At 44.9% G+C, this 18935-nt stretch overlaps 1 protein-coding gene across 1 annotated transcript; it reads left to right on the forward strand.

Moving 5' to 3' along the window:
- Window positions 1–14654: 14654 nt before the first annotated feature.
- On the forward strand, window positions 14655–16931 carry LOC125548867 (protein NRT1/ PTR FAMILY 5.10-like). Its single transcript, XM_048712394.1, has 4 exons — window positions 14655–14813; window positions 14907–15124; window positions 15243–15733; window positions 15839–16931. Exons 1-4 carry the CDS (start codon window positions 14711–14713, stop codon window positions 16662–16664), a joined length of 1638 nt encoding a protein of 545 aa, XP_048568351.1. The 5' UTR covers window positions 14655–14710; the 3' UTR covers window positions 16665–16931.
- Window positions 16932–18935: the final 2004 nt, after the last annotated feature.

The raw sequence follows: 18935 nt of genomic DNA on the forward strand, positions 1-18935 counted from the left end.
TATATAAAGGAGCAAGGGGGGAGGCCGGCCGGCCCTTGAGGCGCGCCAAGGAGGGGGGAGTCCTCCTCCTAGTAGGAGTAGGACTCCCCTTTCCTAGTCCAACTAGGAAGAGGGAAGGGGGAAGGAAAGAGAGGGAGAGGAAGAGGGAAAGAGGGGCCGCCCCCCCCTCCCCTAGTCCAATTTGGACTCCCCATGGGAGGGGGCGCTCCACCTCCTGGGCTGCAGCCCTCTCTCTCCCCTCAGGCCCACTAAGGCCCAATACTTCCCCGGGGGGTTCCGGTAACCCTTCCGGCACTTCGGTTTTCTCCGAAATCACCCGAAACTCTTCCGGTGTCCGAATATAGCCGTCCAATATATCAATCTTTATGTCTCGACCATTTCGAGACTCCTCGTCATGTCCGTGATCATATCCGGGACTCCGAAGAACCTTCGGTACATCAAAATATATAAACTCATAATGAAACTGTCATCGTAACGTTAAGCGTGCGGACCCTACGGGTTCGAGAACAATGTAGACATGACCGAGACACGTCTCCGGTCAATAACCAATAGCGGAACCTGGATGCTCATATTGGCTCCCACATATTCTACGAAGATCTTTTATCGGTCAGACCGCATAACAACATACGTTGTTCCCTTTGTCATCGGTATGTTACTTGCCCAAGATTTGATCATCGGTATCTGAATACCTAGTTCAATCTCGTTACCGGCAAGTCTCTTTACTCGTTCCGTAATACATCATCCCACAACTAACTTATTAGTTGCAATGCTTGCAAGGCTTATGTGATGTGCATTACCGAGAGGGCCCAGAGATACCTCTTCGACAATCCGGAGTGACAAATCCAAACCTCGAAATACGCCAACCCAACAAGTACCTTCGGAGACACCTGTAGAGCACCTTTATAATAACCCAGTTACGTTGTGACGTTTGGTAGCACACAAAGTGTTCCTCCGGTAAACGGGAGTTGCATAATCTCATAGTCATAGGAACATGTATAAGTCATGAAGAAAGCAATAGCAACAAACTAAACAATCAAGTGCTAAGCTAACAAAATGGCTCAAGTCAATCACATCATTCTCCTAATGATGTGATCCGTTAATCAAATGACAACTCATGTCTATGGTTAGGAAACATACCATCTTTGATCAACGAGCTAGTCAAGTAGAGGCATACTAGTGACACTTATGTTTGTCTATGTATTCACACATGTATTATGTTTCCGGTTAATACAATTCTAGCATGAATAATAAACATTTATCATGAATATAAGAAATAAATAATAACTTTATTATGTGCTCTAGGGCATATTTCCTTCAGGCCCTCCCCTCCCCCTATATATACTTGAGGTATTGGGGCTGCCCAACATATGATTTGATCTCTCTCTTGGCGCAGCCCTACCTCTCTCCCTCCTCGTCTCTCGTAGTGCTTGGCGAAGCCCTGCTGGAGTCCCGCGCTCCTCCACCACCACCACGCCGTCGTGCCGCTGCTGGACGGAGTCTTCCCCAACCTATCCCTCTCTCCTTGCTGGATCAAGGCGCGGGAGACGTCACCGGGCTGTACGTGTGTTGAACGCGGAGGCGCCGTTATTCGGCGCTTCGATCGGAATCGACCGCGATCTAAATCGCTGCGTGTACGACTCCACCAACCGCGTTCTTGCAACGCTTCCGCTTAGCGATCTACAAGGGTATGTAGATGCACTCCCCTTCCCCTCGTTGCTAGATTACTCCATAGATTGATCTTGGTGATGCATAGAAAATTTTAAATTTCTGCTACGATCCCCAACATTGGGGACACAAGAGACGCTTTGTTATTTGGTTGCAGGGCTGCTTGAGAGAGATCATCTTCATCCTACGCCTCCTACGGATTGATAAACCTTAGGTCATCCACTTGAGGGAAATTTGCTACTGTCCTACAAACCTTTGCACTTGGAGGCCCAACAACGTCTACAAGAAGAAGGTTGTGTAGTAGACATCAAGCTCTTTTCTGGCGCCGTTGCCGGGGAGGTTGGCGCTTGAAGGTATATCTTTAGATCTTCCAATTGAGTCTTTTAGTTTCTTGTTTTATCACTAGTTTAGTTTATAAAAGAAAACTACAAAAAAATGGAATTGAGTTTGTCTCATACGCTTCACCTTTTTAATATCTTTCGTGAGTATGATGGAAAGGATAATTGTGCTCAAGTGCTAGAAGAAGAAATCTATAAAATGTTTGGCACTAAATATTTGAATGATGAGCATGATTGCAATGTTGTTAGTATGAATTTGTACTAGTTATGGTGAAAATTCCTCCTATAAACATGTCAATTTTTGTGGAGTAGACTGGGTTTGCAAGTACACACCAAATAGGGAAGATAGATATTGCAAGAGGCATAAGTACTTAGAAACCAAATCGTTGCAAGAAATCCTAGATGAGTGTGCTGAAAGATTCAATATTTTTCGTGCCCCTTGTGAACTTTGCAATGAACATGGTCATTTAAAGCTCCAATGCTATTTGTTTCATGATCAAGTCGTGTCGAAACATTGTGATAATTTGATTACCCTTGAGCATCATAAAGAGCTTAGCCTTCTTTTGGGTTATGAAGAAATGAAACATATAACTGAGGGTATTCCAAAGTTTAATCTTGATAGAGTTCTTGATTTTGATCTAGAGAAAATTTATGTGTATTGTGCGGTGAATTGCATTGATAATCCTTATATTGACAACTACATAAAGAAAAGAAAACAATTAGAAGATGAAGAGAATACTAATGAAAGGGAAGAGACTTCCCAATATCCTCCTATTATTTCTTATGATGAATCAGGCAACGAGGAGGAGCCTCCTATTCAACCAATCTCATTAATAAGGAGATCCAAAAAGAGGATTGAACCCACACATGATGTGGTGAAGAATAAGAAAAGAAAAAGGAAGAGAGGTAAAAAGGTATCTCTCCCAAATAAAGTTGCTCCTATTACTATTGTGCCTCATGAAAATATAATTGTAGAAGATAATGATACTTCTTATGATCTTGAAAATCTTTTTGGCACTTGCTTGGAAGAATATAATAATTGCTATACTATTGGTGCTATCCATGCTATTAATGATGAGAGTGACTATGCTTATGATACGAAAAGGCCCAAGCTTGGGGAAGCTATGTTTGATGAGGATGACATATTTGAGAATATATTTGCTGCAATTAATGTTTGTCCCAAGCTTGGGTATGCTACGCTTAATGATGATATTTTTAGCCTTCCATGTTTAGATATGCAAAGTGATTATGATGAGAACAAAGTTGCTACTTATGATGATTATTGTGATGAAACTTATGCTATAAAAAGTAGTAATGATTATATTTATAAAAAAATTCATGATTATGATTACCCCTTCTCTGAACATTACCCTTTTAATATGGAAACAATTTATAGTATTCGAGTTTCCTATGATACTCCCACTATTCCGAATGAGAAGAATTTTGCTTATGTGGAGAGTAGTAAAATTTATATGCTTGTAGATCATGAAAAGAATGCTTTAGGTGATGGTTATATTGTTGAATTCATTCATTATTCTACTGAAAATTATTATGAGGGAGGAATATATGCTTGTAGGAATTGCAATAATATCAAGTTTCCTCTCTATGTGCTTAAAATTTTGAAGTTATGCTTGTTTTACCTTCCTATGCTAGTTGATTATTGTTCCCACAAGTTGTTTGCTCACAAAATCCCTATGCATAGGAAGTGGGTTAGACTTAAATGTGCTAGTCATATTCTTCATGATACTCTCTTTATGTTACAATTCTCATCCTTTATGTGAGCATCATTGAAATCATCATGCCAAGCTAGGGGCATTAAACGATAGCGCTTGTTGGGAGGCAACCCAATTTTATTTTTGTCCCTTGCTTTTTGTTCCTGTTTAGTAATAAATAATTCATCTAGCCTCTGTTTAGATGTGGTTTTATGCTTTTAGTTAGTGTTTGTGCCAAGTAGAACCTTTGGGAAGACTTGGGGGAAGTCTTGTCGATCATGCTGTCAAAAACAGAAACTTTAGCGCTCACGAGAATTGCTGCCATTTTTATTTGGAGAGTGATATTTAGTTAATTATTTTTGAATATGATTAATAGATAAATTCCTCAGGTCCAGAAATTTATTTGAGAATTTTATAAGTTCCAGAAGTATACGTTTGATCCAGATTACTACAGACTGTTCTGTTTTTGACAGATTCTGTTTTTCATGTGTTGTTTACTTATTTTGATGAATCTATGGCTAGTAAAATAGTTTATAAACCATAGAGAAGTTGGAATACAGTAGGTTTAACACCAATATAAATAAATAATAAGTTCATTACAATACCTTGAAGTGGTGATTTACTTTCTTATACTAACGGAGCTTACGAGTTTTCTACTTTAAGTTTTGTGTTGTGAAGTTTTCAAGTTTTGGGTAAGGATTCGATGGACTATGGATTAAGGAGTGGCAAGAGCCTAATCTTGGGGATGCCCAAGGCACCCCAAGGTAATATTCAAGGATATCTAAGAGCCTAAGCTTGGGGATGCCCCGGAAGACATCCCCTCTTTCGTCTTCGTTCATTGGTAACTTTACTTGGAGCTATATTTTTATACACCACATGATATGTGTTTTGCTTGGAGCGTCAATTTATTTTGTCAGGATTTGCTTGCTGTTATTTAGAACAATGTTTTGCATCTTTTATTTCAATAAAAGTGGCATTGATAGCCTTTACTATGCCTATGTTACAAGTATACATGTTGCTGTTTGAAAACAGAAAGTTTACCGCTGTTGCAATAATTCCCTAGAAAAGTCAGAATGTCATAAAATGTTGAAACATTTTGCATATTAAGCTCTGATAAATTTACTACAGTGGTAATTTCTTTCATAATTTTTGGATCTAGGGAAGTATGGATGTTGCTGCATTCTTTACAGACTATCCTGTTTAGGCAGATTGCTGTTATGTTTGCATTGTTTGCATATGTTTGCTTCTTTAATGATTCTATTTGAGGATAGGACTATTAAATATGCAGAGGAATTTAGTATGCAATGTTGAATAATAATTTTAGTGATTTGCTATAGTAGAGTATGATAAGGTTTTGCAATGGTTTATACTAACTTATCTCACGAGTCCTTGTTGAGTTTTGTGTGGATGAAGCTTTTGAGATTTAGGGAGACCGTGATATGAGAGGAATTAAGGAGACACAAAAGATCAATCTTGGGGATGCCCAAGGCACCCCAAGATAATATTTCAAGAAGTCTGAAGCATCTAAGCTTGGGGATGCCCCGGTTGGCATCCCACCTTTCTTCTTCAACAACTATCGGTTAGTTTCGGTTGATCCTAAGTTTTTCCTTCTTCACATGATGTTTGCTATTCTTAGATGTCATTTTATTTTGTTTTCTGGCTGTTTGAATAGAATACCAAGATCTGAAATTATTAAATGTTAGAGAGTCTTCACATGGTTGCATAATTATTCAACTACTCATTGATCTTCACTTATATCTTTTGGAGTAGTTTGTCGATGCTCTAGTGCTTCACTTATATCTTTCAGAGCATGGTGGTAGTTTTATTTTGAAGAAATAGATGAACTCTCATGCTTCATTTATATTATTTTGAGAGTCTTAAATAGCATGGTAATTTGCTTAAAATCCTAATATGCTAGGTATTCAAGAATAATAAAAATTCTCTTATGAGTGTGTTGAATACTAAGAAGTTTGATGCTTGATGATTGTTTTGAGATATGGAGATGGTGATATTAGAGTCATGCTAGTTGAGTGGTTATGAATTTGAGAGATACTTGTGTTGAAGTTTGTGATTCCCGTAGCATGCACGTATGGTGAACCATTATGTAACGAAGTCGGAGCATGAGGTGTTTATTGATTGTCCTCCTTATGAGTGGCGGTCAGGGACGAGCGATGGTCTTTTCCTACCAATCTATCCCCCTAGGAGCATGCGTGTAATACTTTGCTTTGATAACTTCTAGATTTTTGCAATAAGTATATGAGTTCTTTATGACTAACGTTGAGTCCATGGATTATATGCACTCTCACCCTTCCACCTTTGCTAGCCTCTCTAATACCGCACACCCTTCGCCGGTATCATACACCTACCATATACCTTCCTCAAAACAGCCACCATACCTACCTATTATGGCATTTCCATAGCCATTCCGAGATACATTGCCATGCAACTTTCCACCATCTAGTTCATCATGGCACATTCCATCCTTGTCATATTGCATATCCCGGTACACCGCCGGAGGCATTCATATAGAGTCATATCTTGTTCTAAGTATCGAGTTGTAATTCTTGAGTTGTAAATAAATAGAAGTGTGATGATCATCATTAATAGAGCATTGTCCCAAATAAAAAAAAGAGAAAGGCCATAAAAAAGAAAGGCCAATAAAAAATAAAGGCCAAAAAAAGAAAGGCCAAATAAAAAAATAATAAAAAGGGGCAATGCTACTATCCTTTTTTCCACACTTGTGCTTCAAAGTAGCACCATGATATAGCGGGTCTCATATATTGTGCTTCAAAGTAGCACCATGTTCTTCATATAGAGAGTCTCATATGTTTTCACTTTCATATACTAGTGGGAATTTTACATTATAGAACTTGGTTGGTATATTCCAATGATGGGCTTCCTCAAAATGCCCTAGGTCTTCGTGAGCAAGCGAGTTGGATGCACACCCACTAGTTTCTTTTGTTGAGCTTTCATACATTTATAGCTCTAGTGCATCCGTTGCATGGCAATCCCTACTCACTCACATTGATATCTATTGATGGGCATCTCCATAGCCCGTTGATACGCCTAGTTGATGTGAGACTATCTTCCCCCTTTTTGTCTTCTCCACAACCACCATTCTATTCCATCTATAGTGCTATGTCCATGGCTCATGCTCATGTATTGCGTGAAGATTGAAAAAGTTTGAGAACATCAAAAGTATGAAACAATTGCTTGGCTTGTCATCGGGGTTGTGCATGATTTAAATATTTGTGTGGTGAAGATGGAGCATAGCCAGACTATATGATTTTGTAGGGATAGCTTTCTTTGGCCATGTTATTTTGAGAAGACATGATCGCTTTGTTAGTATGCTTGAAGTATTATTATTTCAAAGTCAATATGAACTTTTGTCTTGAATCTTTCGGATCTGAATATTCATATCACAAGTAAGAAGAATTACATTGAAATTATGCCAACTAGCATTCCACATCAAAAATTATCTTTTTATCATTTACCTACTCGAGGGCGAGCAGGAATTAAGCTTGGGGATGCTAGATACGTCTCCAAGGTATCTATAATTTTTGATTGCTCCATGCTATATTATCTACTGTTTTGGGCAATATTGGGCTTTATTATCCACTTTTATATTATTTTTGGGACTACCCTATTAACCGAAGGCCCAGCCCAGATTTGGTGTTTTATGCCTATTTCAGTGTTTTGAAGAAAAGGAATATCAGACGGAGTCGAAACGGAACGAAATCAACTGGAGAAGTTATTTTTGGAAGGAAACACACCCGATGGACTTGGACCCTACGTCAAGGAAGGAACGAGGTGCTCACGAGGGTGGGGGCGCCCCCCCTAAGGCGCGCCCCTTGTCTCGTGGGGCCCTCGTGGCTCCCCTGACGTACCTCCTGCACCCATATATACCTACGTGACCTAAAAATTCCAGAACACAAGATAGATCGGGAGTTCCGCCGCCAGAAGCCTCCGTAGCCACCAAAAGTCAATCGGGACCCTGTTCCGGCATCCTGCTGGAGGGGGGAACCCTCACCGGTGGCCATCTTCATCATCCCGGTGCTCTCCATGACGAGGAGGGAGTAGTTCTCCCTTGGGGCTGAGGGTATGTACCCGTAGCTATGTGTTTGATCTCTCTCTCTAGTGTTCTTGAGATGATACGATCTTGATGTATCGCGAGCTTTGCTATTATATTTGGATCCTATGAAGTTTCTTCCCCCTCTACTCTCTTGTAATGAATTGAGTTTCCCCTTTGAAGTTATCTTATCGGATTGAGTCTTTAAAGATTTGAGAACACTTGATGTATGTCTTGCCGTGGATATCTGTGGTGACAATGGGATACCGCGTGCCACTTGATGTATGTTTTGGTGACCAACTTGCGGGTTCATGAACCTATGCATAGGGGTTGGCACACGTTTTCGTCGTGATTCTCTGGTAGAAACTTTGGGGCACTCTTTGAGGTCCTTTGTGTTGGTTGAATAGATGAATCTGAGATTGTGTGATGCATATCGTATAGTCATACCCACGGATACTTGAGGTGACATTGGAGTATCTAGGTGACATTAGGGTTTTGGTTGAATTGTATCTTAAGGTGTTATTCTAGTACGAACTCTAGGGCTGTTTGTGACACTTATAGGAATAGCTCAACGGATTGATTGGAAGAATAACTTTGAGGTGGTTTCGTACCCTATCATAATCTCTTCGTTCGTTCTCCGCTATTAGTGACTTTGGAGTGACTCTTTGTTGCATGTTGAGGGATAGTTATGTGATCCAATTATGTTAGTATTGTTGAGGGAACTTACACTAGCGAAAGTATGAACCCTAGGCCTTGTTTACTATCATTGCAATACCGTTTACGCTCACTTTTATCACTTGCTACCTTGCTGTTTTTATTATTTCAGATTACAAAAACTATTATCTACTATCCATATTGCACTTGTATCACCATCTCTTCACCGAACTAGCGCACCTATACAATTTACCATTGTATTGGGTGTGTTGGGGACACTAGAGACTCTTTGTTATTTGGTTGCAGGGTTGCTTGAGAGAGACCATCTTCATCCTACGCCTCCTACGGATTGATAAACCTTAGGTCATCCACTTGAGGGAAATTTGCTACTGTCCTACAAACCTCTGCACTTGGAGGCCCAACAACGTCTACAAGAAGAAGGTTGTGTAGTAGACATCAGTATGTACCAGTAGCTATGTGTTTGATCTCTCTCTCTCTCTCGTGTTCTTGAGGTGATACGATCTTGATGTATCGCGAGCTTTGCTATTATATTTGGATCCTATGATGTTTCTTCCCCCCTCTACTCTCTTGTAATGGATTGAATTTCCCCTTTGAAGTTATATTATCGGATTGAGTCTTTAAAGATTTGGGAACACTTGATGTATGTCTTGCCGTGGATATCAGTGGTGACAATGGGATATCACGTGATTCACTCGATGTATGTTTTGGTGATCAACTTGCGGGTTCCGCCCATGAACCTATGCATAGGGGTTAGCACACGTTTTCGTCGTGATTCTCCGGTAGAAACTTTGGGGTACTCTTTGAGGTCCTATGTGTTGGTTGAATAGATGAATCTGAGATTGTGTGATGCATATCGTATAATCATACCCACGGATACTTGAGGTGACATTGGAGTATCTAGGTGACATTAGGGTTTTGGTTGATTTGTATCTTAAGGTGTTATTCTAGTACGAACTCTAGGGCTGTTTGTGACACTTATAGGAATAGCCCAACGGATTGATTGGAAAGAATAACTTTGAGGTGGTTTCGTACCCTAACATAATCTCTTCGTTCGTTCTCTGCTATTAGTGACTTTGGAGTGACTCTTTGTTGCATGTTGAGGGATAGTTATGTGATCCAATTATGTTATTATTGTTGAGAGGACTTGCACTAGTGAAAGTATGAACCCTAGGCCTTGTTTACTATCATTGCAATACCGTTTACGCTCACTTTTATCATTAGTTACCTTGCTGTTTTTATATTTTCAGATTACAAAAATCATTATCTACTATCCATATACCACTTGTTTCACCATCTATTCGCCGAACTAGTGCACCTATACAATTTACCATTATATTGGGTGTGTTGGGGACACAAGAGACTCTTTGTTATTTGGTTGCAGGGTTGCTTGAGAGAGACCATCTTCATCCTACGCCTCCTACAGATTGATAAACCTTAGGTCATCCACTTGAGGGAAATTTGCTACTGTCCTACAAACCTCTGCACTTGGAGGCCCAACAACGTCTACAAGAAGAAGGTTGTGTAGTAGACATCACCATGCCAGCACCAACATACAATGCCGGCTTCAGAAAATACCACGGTTCATGCTGGCGCACTCGCCAGCCGGCCGGCACACATGCCAGCACACAAAAAATGGTAGGACTTGGAGTTCGACCACGCCATCGCGGCTCCCGTGGTCATGCCGGCACACCTGCCGGCATACAAAAAGATGGCCCTCGACGCCATAGACGGCGGACGGCATTTCCTCGAACAGGTTGCGGGCGTCCGGGAGACCGCCGGCCGGCGTCTGTCGCGCGCGTTTCCTCGTGCCGCCGGACGACGAGCCACCGACCACCGGGGTGGCGTTAAGGTCGATGGGCACGCCTTCCACGCTCACGTCGGGTGAGCGCTCCCCGGAGAGGCGGGAGGCCTGCGGGTAGACGTGGAAGCCGGGGACCGGGTTGCAAGCCGATGCGCGGGGTGAGTCGGGCATCACCACCGAGGAAACACCGACGAGCCGGTGCTGGCCGCGGCGACAGCGGCTTGGACGAGGTTGTGCTGGCTAGGGTTTACCCCAAGCATGTTGAGCGCCTCCCTCGTTGCAGCAGCGACGCGGGCGTTGGTGAATTCGTGCTGCACGGTGGCGGCCTCATCCCTCGCGTCCGCAGCGTGCCTCCGGCCCTTCCTCTTGGCTGACTCCCTTGCCCGCTGTTCGTGCGTCAGCGCCTTCTTCGGCTTGGTCGCCGCGGCGGTTTTGCGCGCCGCACGAGGCTTGCCTTTCCCAGAGGGGGCGACGACGCCGGACGAGGCGAGGGAGGCGAGGCCGGCGGCGGCGTCGAGGTCGAGGTCGATGGCGTCCTCCATAGTTGGTTGGGGGGCAGGGGCGCGCACTGGCGGGAGCGTTTTTGGGGAAAATGGAGGAAAATGGTTCTGGTTGCCACCGATAGACGGGCCCGGGGAGAGGAGTAGGCGCGCGCGCGTCCGTCTCGTGTTCGCGCCGACGCAAATCCAGCTCAAAAATGAGCCTGGAATGGGTCGCCCGCGGACAAAAAACGGACGCGCGTCCGTTTGGGTCGGCGCGTTGGGCCGCCACTTTTGTCCGCGCCGACCCAAACGGACGAGGGCGAACGAAATGGTTCTCCCCGTTGGAGTTGCTCTAAGGGTGTTTTGTTCCAAGCTAATGTATGTTGAGAAATTCAATTGTTGAATGTTTTTTTTTTGGATTTTCGGCTGGTACTGGAGAGCTTTCATCATCCAAATCAATGTTCACAAAGGTGACCTGGAGTTGTCTTGCTCCATATTAATTTTATCCTACTTAAAATTCAAAAAAGATTATCCTAGTTCAGCCCAGTGAGTGTCAGGGAACGGCGAGCCATACAAAGTCAGCCAAAAGGTAATAAAACTAATTAATTAATTACACTAAATATAGGAGGTTGTAAGAATATAGCTGGAAAAAAATGTTTGTTGTTTCTAGTTTTTCATCACTACAAGGCTCCTTGGGTTAGAGATAACTTTAGATGATAACATTGCTTGATAGTATGAGGTTTGAGTCGAAGTTAATCAATTATTTCATTTATGTGCTAGAAAGGCTTTTATCATTCCTCTAGTCTAGTAACGTATTTTATCACTAAAGGTTCCTTGTATGCTTTTTCAATGGGCGACTATCCAAATTTGATATAGCCAATATTTTCAATAGACGCCTTCCACTTGTTTTAAATAGTTGAGACGAAGGAAAAAAATTTGAAAAGGAGGATTACCTCCGGTATCTGCATCAAGCGATGCACACAACCATTTATTGAGCCAAAGCAATGCCGGAGATTATGTAACTACTTTGATGGAAAAATCAATGAATCCACATACTGAAGGTAGACATTCAGTTTAAAATTGATTGTGTCTTTGAACTTAAAGCGATTTTGATTAGCATATGATCCTCCGCCATGTCCTTTTGTTCAAATGTACTAATCTTGATCCAAGAGAGGCGAATCACAGGAAAAAGAGGAGTTCATACTCAACTGCACTATTGGTATCAAACCAATTTCTGCTCTCTTTCGAGGAAGATAGGGAACAACATGGCTGATCTGCTCAAGTTGCTGAAAGTTTTATATCAGTCGCTTGACGTTCGATAGCCTAATAGTTCTTTTTAATAACGGCCATACCAACTTATTTTCAGCATTGCCGTCATCTTCCTCTATTAAACAACTCCTCTTGAAGTAACACAGTCATCTTGCAGGAATCTCCATGGCACGGGACTATGAACGGATTATGATATATTGAGCCTGATTTAATGTTACCCTTTCAAATCCGGCCACTCCATATATGCACCGACTTGTAGTACCATTTACATTCAAACTACAAGGCATCACGTCGTAGTAATTTAAAAAAACCATGGCAACTATTTAAAAATATCAAAGCACTAAACTTTTTATTTTCATTTCTTCCATGTACATCTTATCTTCGGTGTTTTATGCTTCAAATGTTCATAATTTTCTAAACCATTTATTGAATAAATAGACAGCACGACAACGCGCGTCATCATGATCTAATTGTGTTGAGACGTGGTTCTTTTTCTTGAATTGCCCGAATGCTTTTTGTCCGCTTCCCGTCCGTTGCCGCTTTGTTTCTATACCATATCTCCTTTTTTTAATGTATTTAGTATTTGTTTTCCCATCCATACCGCACCTGTCCCGCTTTGGATTTATAAAAAAAATATGTAATATAAGAGTATCTACATCCAGACGCCTCAAACCCATCTCATACGTTTGGGCAGGCTGCTTGGCCACTGACCGGTCACAATTTTTCTAAACAGGCCTCAAACGCCCGAGATGACCGGCACCCCTCATATCCAACCCAAATATGGGGCACCCGAAGGAAACACCGGTCCGGAGGAAACCCGGCAGTCCGAAACTCGTTTCCTCCGGACCAGTGTCGCCACGTGGTCCTACCATCCATATTTTCCTCCGCCTGTCCACCGTCGCCGCCACTTTCCACTTCTCCCGCCCGCCTAGTAGCCATGCCCCCACGTCGCCGGGTCAGGAGCGAGCCATTTCTAAGGCCGGAGCGCCGGCTCGAGCTCCTTGAGCAGATCTGGACAAGGCGCGAAGTCCAGATCGCCGCGGGGCTACCTCCAGATGCAATGGATCTGGAGAAGGAGTTGGAGGAGGAGGAGGAGGTGGAGGACGACGACGAGGAGGAGGAGGATGCGGGGGACGCTGGCGACGCGGATCTGCATGCGGAGCAGCAGACCATCCTCGATTCCCTCCGCTCGGAGTCGGCTGCGGAGGCTAGACACCGTCGGCGGCAGGAGATGAAGGCCATAGAGGAGGCGGAGATGCTCGCCTACATGGATGAGGTCGAGCAGGAGGAGGATGAGCCGGAGCCCTCCTTCCCGCCCGTCCAGCTGGCGTCCGGCGCCATCGTCGTGGACATCTCTGACAACGAATATTAGCTAGGGTAGTACGTAGAATTTCTTTTGCATGCTTTGTATAAATCCAGGGGTCGAAATATGAGAGACTCAGATGCAGAGTGGCTAATTTGACGCGTGGCCGGTCACTCTCCGCGGATGTGCCCGATCGCGTCCGCGGGCGTTTAAAGGGCCGGATTTGCAAAGTCCAGTTGTAGATGCTCTAAGAGCATCTTCAAGAGAGACGCTAAAAGTAGCCCGCGCTAGAAAAAATGTCAATTTAGCGCGCGGAGCATCTCCAACAGACGCTGCAAAAACCAGCACGGTGTAAAATCCATCTAGCGCGCTGGGAATTTCTGCATCGCACGCGGGATATTTAATGCGTGGCGTACAGCGCGCTGGACAATTTAAAGCGCGAAGACGAACTGCTCCGCTTCCTCTGCTCGTCCCGCCTCGAGCTCGCCCCTGCAGGGGCTGCAGCGCGCCGCCGCCGGCCGCGGCCACTCCTATGCGTTCTCGTCTCTACTCGTCCTAGCACGGGACGGAGCCGACGCTGCCCTTCTACTCGTCGGCTGCAGCTCGCCGCCTCGAGTTCGCTGGTCGGGAGCGTGTGCCGGCCGGGAGCCGCCGTTGCCCTTCTGCTAGCTTGCTCCAACAATTAAGGGAAGCTAGCTAGCTCGCATTTGCGATTCACAACAAGCTAGCTCGCGTGCGGTGCCCGACGGAAGATGATTTGCAAGATCAGCAAGCTAGCTTGCTCCAACCACTGGGGACCCAATTGTGTTTTTATTTTGATTAGATGGATTTATTTGTAAATGTTTAGGGACCTGTTTGTTGTAGATATATGTGTGGTGCTTTATTTTTTAATGCGTCTGCTGGACTGTTGCGTGTTGTCCGTTGCTAAAGTTACTAAAATGGCGCTGTAAAATTATTTTAGCGTGCCTTTTTTTTGGGCTTCTGTTGGAGATGCTATAATACGGTATGAGTATTATCTGTCCAAAATCCGATGTCACCCTTCAGTTTTATAGCATTCTGGTTGGTAACCTGTCAAGCGTCCAGACTCCCCGCTCATATTGTATCTGGACTTTGCAAAAGCACAAACAACACTAGAACAAAGTCGTGCAACCACAAGCCGGGAAACATATACAATCTCAAGAGAAGAGATTCGGCAGGGAGCAGAACAATTAACAAAGAAATGAGCAGTTGGCACATCGCACCATCGGAAAGTTTGAAACACATGCAAAAAACCACAGCCATCTCTCTCCAGCCTTCGTCACACTCAACCAAAAATTTGTTATTACGACACCAGTCAGGGAAACAAAGCTGGGATAAAGCTACACTTTCACTGGCAGAGCAGCTGGGCGGAACGAGGATGGCATTGGCAGGAGCGGAGGTGGTGGCCGCCGTCGACCACCGCGGCCGCCCGGTGTCGCGGCGCTCCTCCGGTCGGTGGCCGGCCGCGCTCTTCGTCGTCGGTACGCCACGGAGCAAACTGCAGCCCCCTCCTCGTTTGCAGAGAGGTTTTGCGCGCATGCCTACGCGTTGATGACGGTCGGAATTGAACGCAGGGGTGGAGGTCGCGGAGCGGTTCGCGTTCGCCGGCATCTCCAGCAACCTCATCACCTACCTGACAGGCCCGCTCGGGCAGTCGACGGGGTCGGCTGCGGCCGCCGTCAACGTGTGGGCGGGCGTGGCCATGCTGCTGCCGCTGCTCGGCGCCGCCGTGGCCGACTCCTGGCTCGGCCGGTACCGCACCATCGTCTACGCCTCCGGCCTCTACATCCTGGTACGTACGTCTAGCCGCGCCGGCACTAGCTTCTTCCTACCGAACAATTTCACAAGAATTTGCTTCCCCAGTCCTTCCATAGAAGAGAGTTCATTGCTTTTTTTCTGATTGTTCCCAGGGACTGGCCATGCTCACCGTCTCGTCGGCGCCACCAGCGGCATGCGCGGGCACGCCGGACTCAGCCGAGTGCTCGGCAGGCCCGTCTGCTATCCAAGTGGTCTTCTTCTACCTCTCCCTCTACCTCGTCGCAATCGCCTACGGCGGCCAGAAGCCCTGCGTGCAGGCGTTCAGCGCGGACCAGTTCGACGAGAGTGACCCCGAGGAGCTCGCGTCCAGGGGCTCCTTCTTCAACTGGTGGTGCTTCGCCACAAGCGGCGGCAACACCATCACCATCTCGGCCTTGAACTACGTCCAGGAGAGCGTAAGCTGGCAGTTCGGATTCGGCATCCCGTGCGCCGCCATGGCGCTCGCTCTCTCCGTCTTCTTGCTCGGAACCAGCACCTACCGCTTCTACCCACCGGAGAGGAACGGCGGCCTGCTCGCGCAGCTCGGCGAACTGCTCGTGTCGAGGGCTAAATCCTGGCACTCGTCATGGAGTTCCAATTCCAAGTAATCAACCTTTTTCTTTCTATCCATCAGAAGTTCAGAACACTTCAGTTGAGCGAATTCATCTGAGAAACTGAATGTTCACTCGCTCGTTTGGCATCCACGCAGATTACCCGATGATGACTCACTGCCATTGCTTGCCGATGCTCCATCGGCATCCAAGGATAACGCCAAAGATTTCCCTCACGAAGCCACGTCGCTGCTCAAGCTGTTCCCGATATGGTCGACCTGCCTGATCTACGCCGTCGTCCTGTCGCAGTGGTCGACGCTGTTCACCAAGCAGGCGAGCACGCTGGACAGGAGGATCGGCAGCCTGCTCGTACCGGCCGCCGCCATGCAAAACCTGAGCCACGCCGCAGTGCTCATCTTCCTCCCGATCTACGACCGGATCCTCGTCCCGCTCGCTAGAAAACGCACAGGGAACCCTCGTGGCATCACCGTCCTGCAGAGGATCGGCGTCGGGCTGGCGATCTCGATCGTCGCCATGATTGTCGCCGCGCTGGTGGAGACCAAGAGGCTCAGGATCGCAGTCGACCACGGCCTGCTAGACGAGCCTCAAGTTCCCATCCCCATGAGCCTGCTGTGGGTGGTTCCTCAGTTCCTCCTGGCCGGGCTGTCCGGCGTGTTCGCGTTCGTCGGCCTGCAGGAGTTCTTCTACGACCAGGTGCCGGACTCCCTCCGCAGCCTGGGCATCGCTCTGTGCATGAGCATCGCCGGGGCTGGCTGCTTCATCAGCAGCTTCCTCGTGTACGCCATTGACAGGGTGACCAGCAGCAATGGGGGGAGCTGGTTCTCAAACAACCTCAACAGGGGGCACCTCGACTACTTCTTCTGGCTCCTGGCCGCGCTCAGTGCCTTGGGCTTCTCTGCTTACCTGCACTTTGCAAGGGTTTATGTCGGCAAGAAAAGGAACAGTTCAGCTTCAGTACAGTGATGCGATGGTATCTACAGAGCCTTCAGCGCAATTTTCATGGACAATCATGGCAGGTAGGGAAGGAAGCTTGCCACGGGAAATTAGCAAAATGATATTTCGCGTCGCTTCCAGATTCAAAGCTACACGGACGAGGATGGCGTGACCATAGAACAGCCCCGCATTTACAATGGTTTTCAAAAGAAATGGCCACGCTGACTTGATGTAAATATGTGGAAAATATGTGAACATAATGTACCAGTACGAAGTTCAGATAATTTTTGAAAATTCTGATTTCTTGTGCACATGTTCATGTTAGTGTCGAAAGCGTGCCTGATAATTTTTTTCATGCAAACCTAGTTATGCAGTTATGCTTCACCAATAGGATAAACAAAGTCCAATCTCTCTACTATTAAACCCAATTATGCGGTCTGCGGGGGCCCCCTGAACCACCTTAGTCCAATTCCACCGCCACTAAATCATGTAAATCCCGAAACCATTTGTCATACCTCAGGAAGAATTTTATCGCCGTCGCTAGTCTCTATTTCGCGAAGATCCAATCTGGAGGCCTGTTATGGAGCTCTGTCGGAGGGGGAATCCATTGCAGGAGTCTTCTTAAAAAATGTTCATGGATTTTTTTTTTATGAATTGAAAAAAAATGAGTTTGAAAAAACACAGAGAATTTGAGAAAAGTTCATCTATGTTGAAGAGAAAGTTCATTAAGTTGGGGGGAAAATCATTGAATTTGAAAAGGAATCATCAATTTTGGAAAAAAAAAGTCAAAAAATGAAAACAGATCATCATATTGGAAAAAGTGCACCAATTTTTTTTAAAAAGTTCATTGATTCCAAAAACTTTCACAAAGACTGAAAAAAAATCATCAATTTAAAAAAAATCCCTGCAATTTGAAAAAAGAAAGAATGAAGAAAATAAAAAACAGAAAACATTGAAATCCCAGTTGGAAACGCGAAAAAATGAACAGAAAAACAAATGGGCCGCCCGCTAACTGGACTTAGTGTCTCGGGGGGGTGAGGGTGGGGGGGGCGCTCACCCCCTTGGCTCCGCACCTGGGCCCCATGGTCGAGCATCAACAGCACGTGAGTCTGTGTGTATTCAAGTAATGCTACACATACAAACGAGTTACAAGGTTTTACAAAAAGAGTTAATTTGATTGGTCAATAGGTGGGGAGGCGGCCCACCCTCCCTGAAAATCAGGGAGAGGGCAAGTTTGTGATTGGTTAGTAGATAAAAAAAATCTTAGTCAGTGTGTAATTGCGTATAACTCTTTGTATGTTTAGCATTATTGTTATGTACCCCTACAAAAACATGAGGTTGTGTGTTGCCGTGGTTGCCGACAACGAGAAATTGGAGCTCGTACACAACACATCTCACACGTCTCTTTGTTAGTAGCATGAATCAGGTAATGAGTTCTCGCACAATTTATTTTGCCTATTAATTTCTCATTTCCACTCATTGACTGGTAGAGCCCGCATACGTAGAGAGAAGTGAGATGACTTGGTTGCATTTTTTTTTTTTGCAATCTAATCTGAGAGCTTTATTCAACAAAGGTACTCCTAGCATCATCCGCCAAAAGGTTAGTGAGTAGGAAGGATGGTCTCGAACCAGTCCAACTGTCGGTGACCACCGGTGTGCTTGCATGTTTAGCACAAAGGTGGGCAGATACATTGGCTGATCTGTTTACATGTTGAACAACGAAAGAAGAAAAATAGAAAGCTAGCTCTCTAATTTCTAAAAGTAAAGAAGCCACAACAAAAAGACTGTTATGACGAGTGTTCTAGAGATTAACTATCTTCAGGCAGTCTATTTCCATGATCACATGTGAGAAACCGCGCAGGTTAGCAAAGATAACTCCATCACGCAAAGCCATGGTCTCTCCAATGAACGGATCCGATAACCCCAGATAGGGTTTACTCCAAGCTTCCAACAAAGCCGAGCTGGCCACGTAGGCAGTTTGGCCGGTCAAAGTAGACAATACCGAGCACGGTAAGACAATGATCGTATAATCACCAGTACTCGTATATAGTGACCGTATTCTTAAGGACAACGAGTAAAGTAAGCTATCGACACAAGTACAGTGATCACCAATGCATTTTACTCTTCCAGATCCCCAGAATGCCTGTTGTATCCAGAGTTCTAAACTTAGCATAGCGCATGAATACTTTTTTTTTTGCGGAAAAGGAAATGTTTTAAAGTGTCAAAAGATTATGGCAAATATTTGACATGTACATGTATAGATATGATCTAGGCAACTAGAAATAAGCCAATACGTCGATT

The sequence above is a fragment of the Triticum urartu genome, chromosome 3 (assembly GCF_003073215.2).
Source record: "Triticum urartu cultivar G1812 chromosome 3, Tu2.1, whole genome shotgun sequence".
Taxonomy (NCBI): Eukaryota; Viridiplantae; Streptophyta; class Magnoliopsida; order Poales; family Poaceae; genus Triticum; species Triticum urartu.

Bases quoted from the DNA above. Each gene is read 5' to 3' on its own strand.
- LOC125548867 (XM_048712394.1), top strand. From the start codon at position 14,711: ATGGCATTGGCAGGAGCGGAGGTGGTGGCCGCCGTCGACCACCGCGGC. The intron at 14,814-14,906 runs GTACGCCACGGA...AATTGAACGCAG, and splicing joins GGCCGCGCTCTTCGTCGTCG to GGGTGGAGGTCGCGGAGCGG. The intron at 15,125-15,242 runs GTACGTACGTCT...GATTGTTCCCAG, and splicing joins CCTCCGGCCTCTACATCCTG to GGACTGGCCATGCTCACCGT.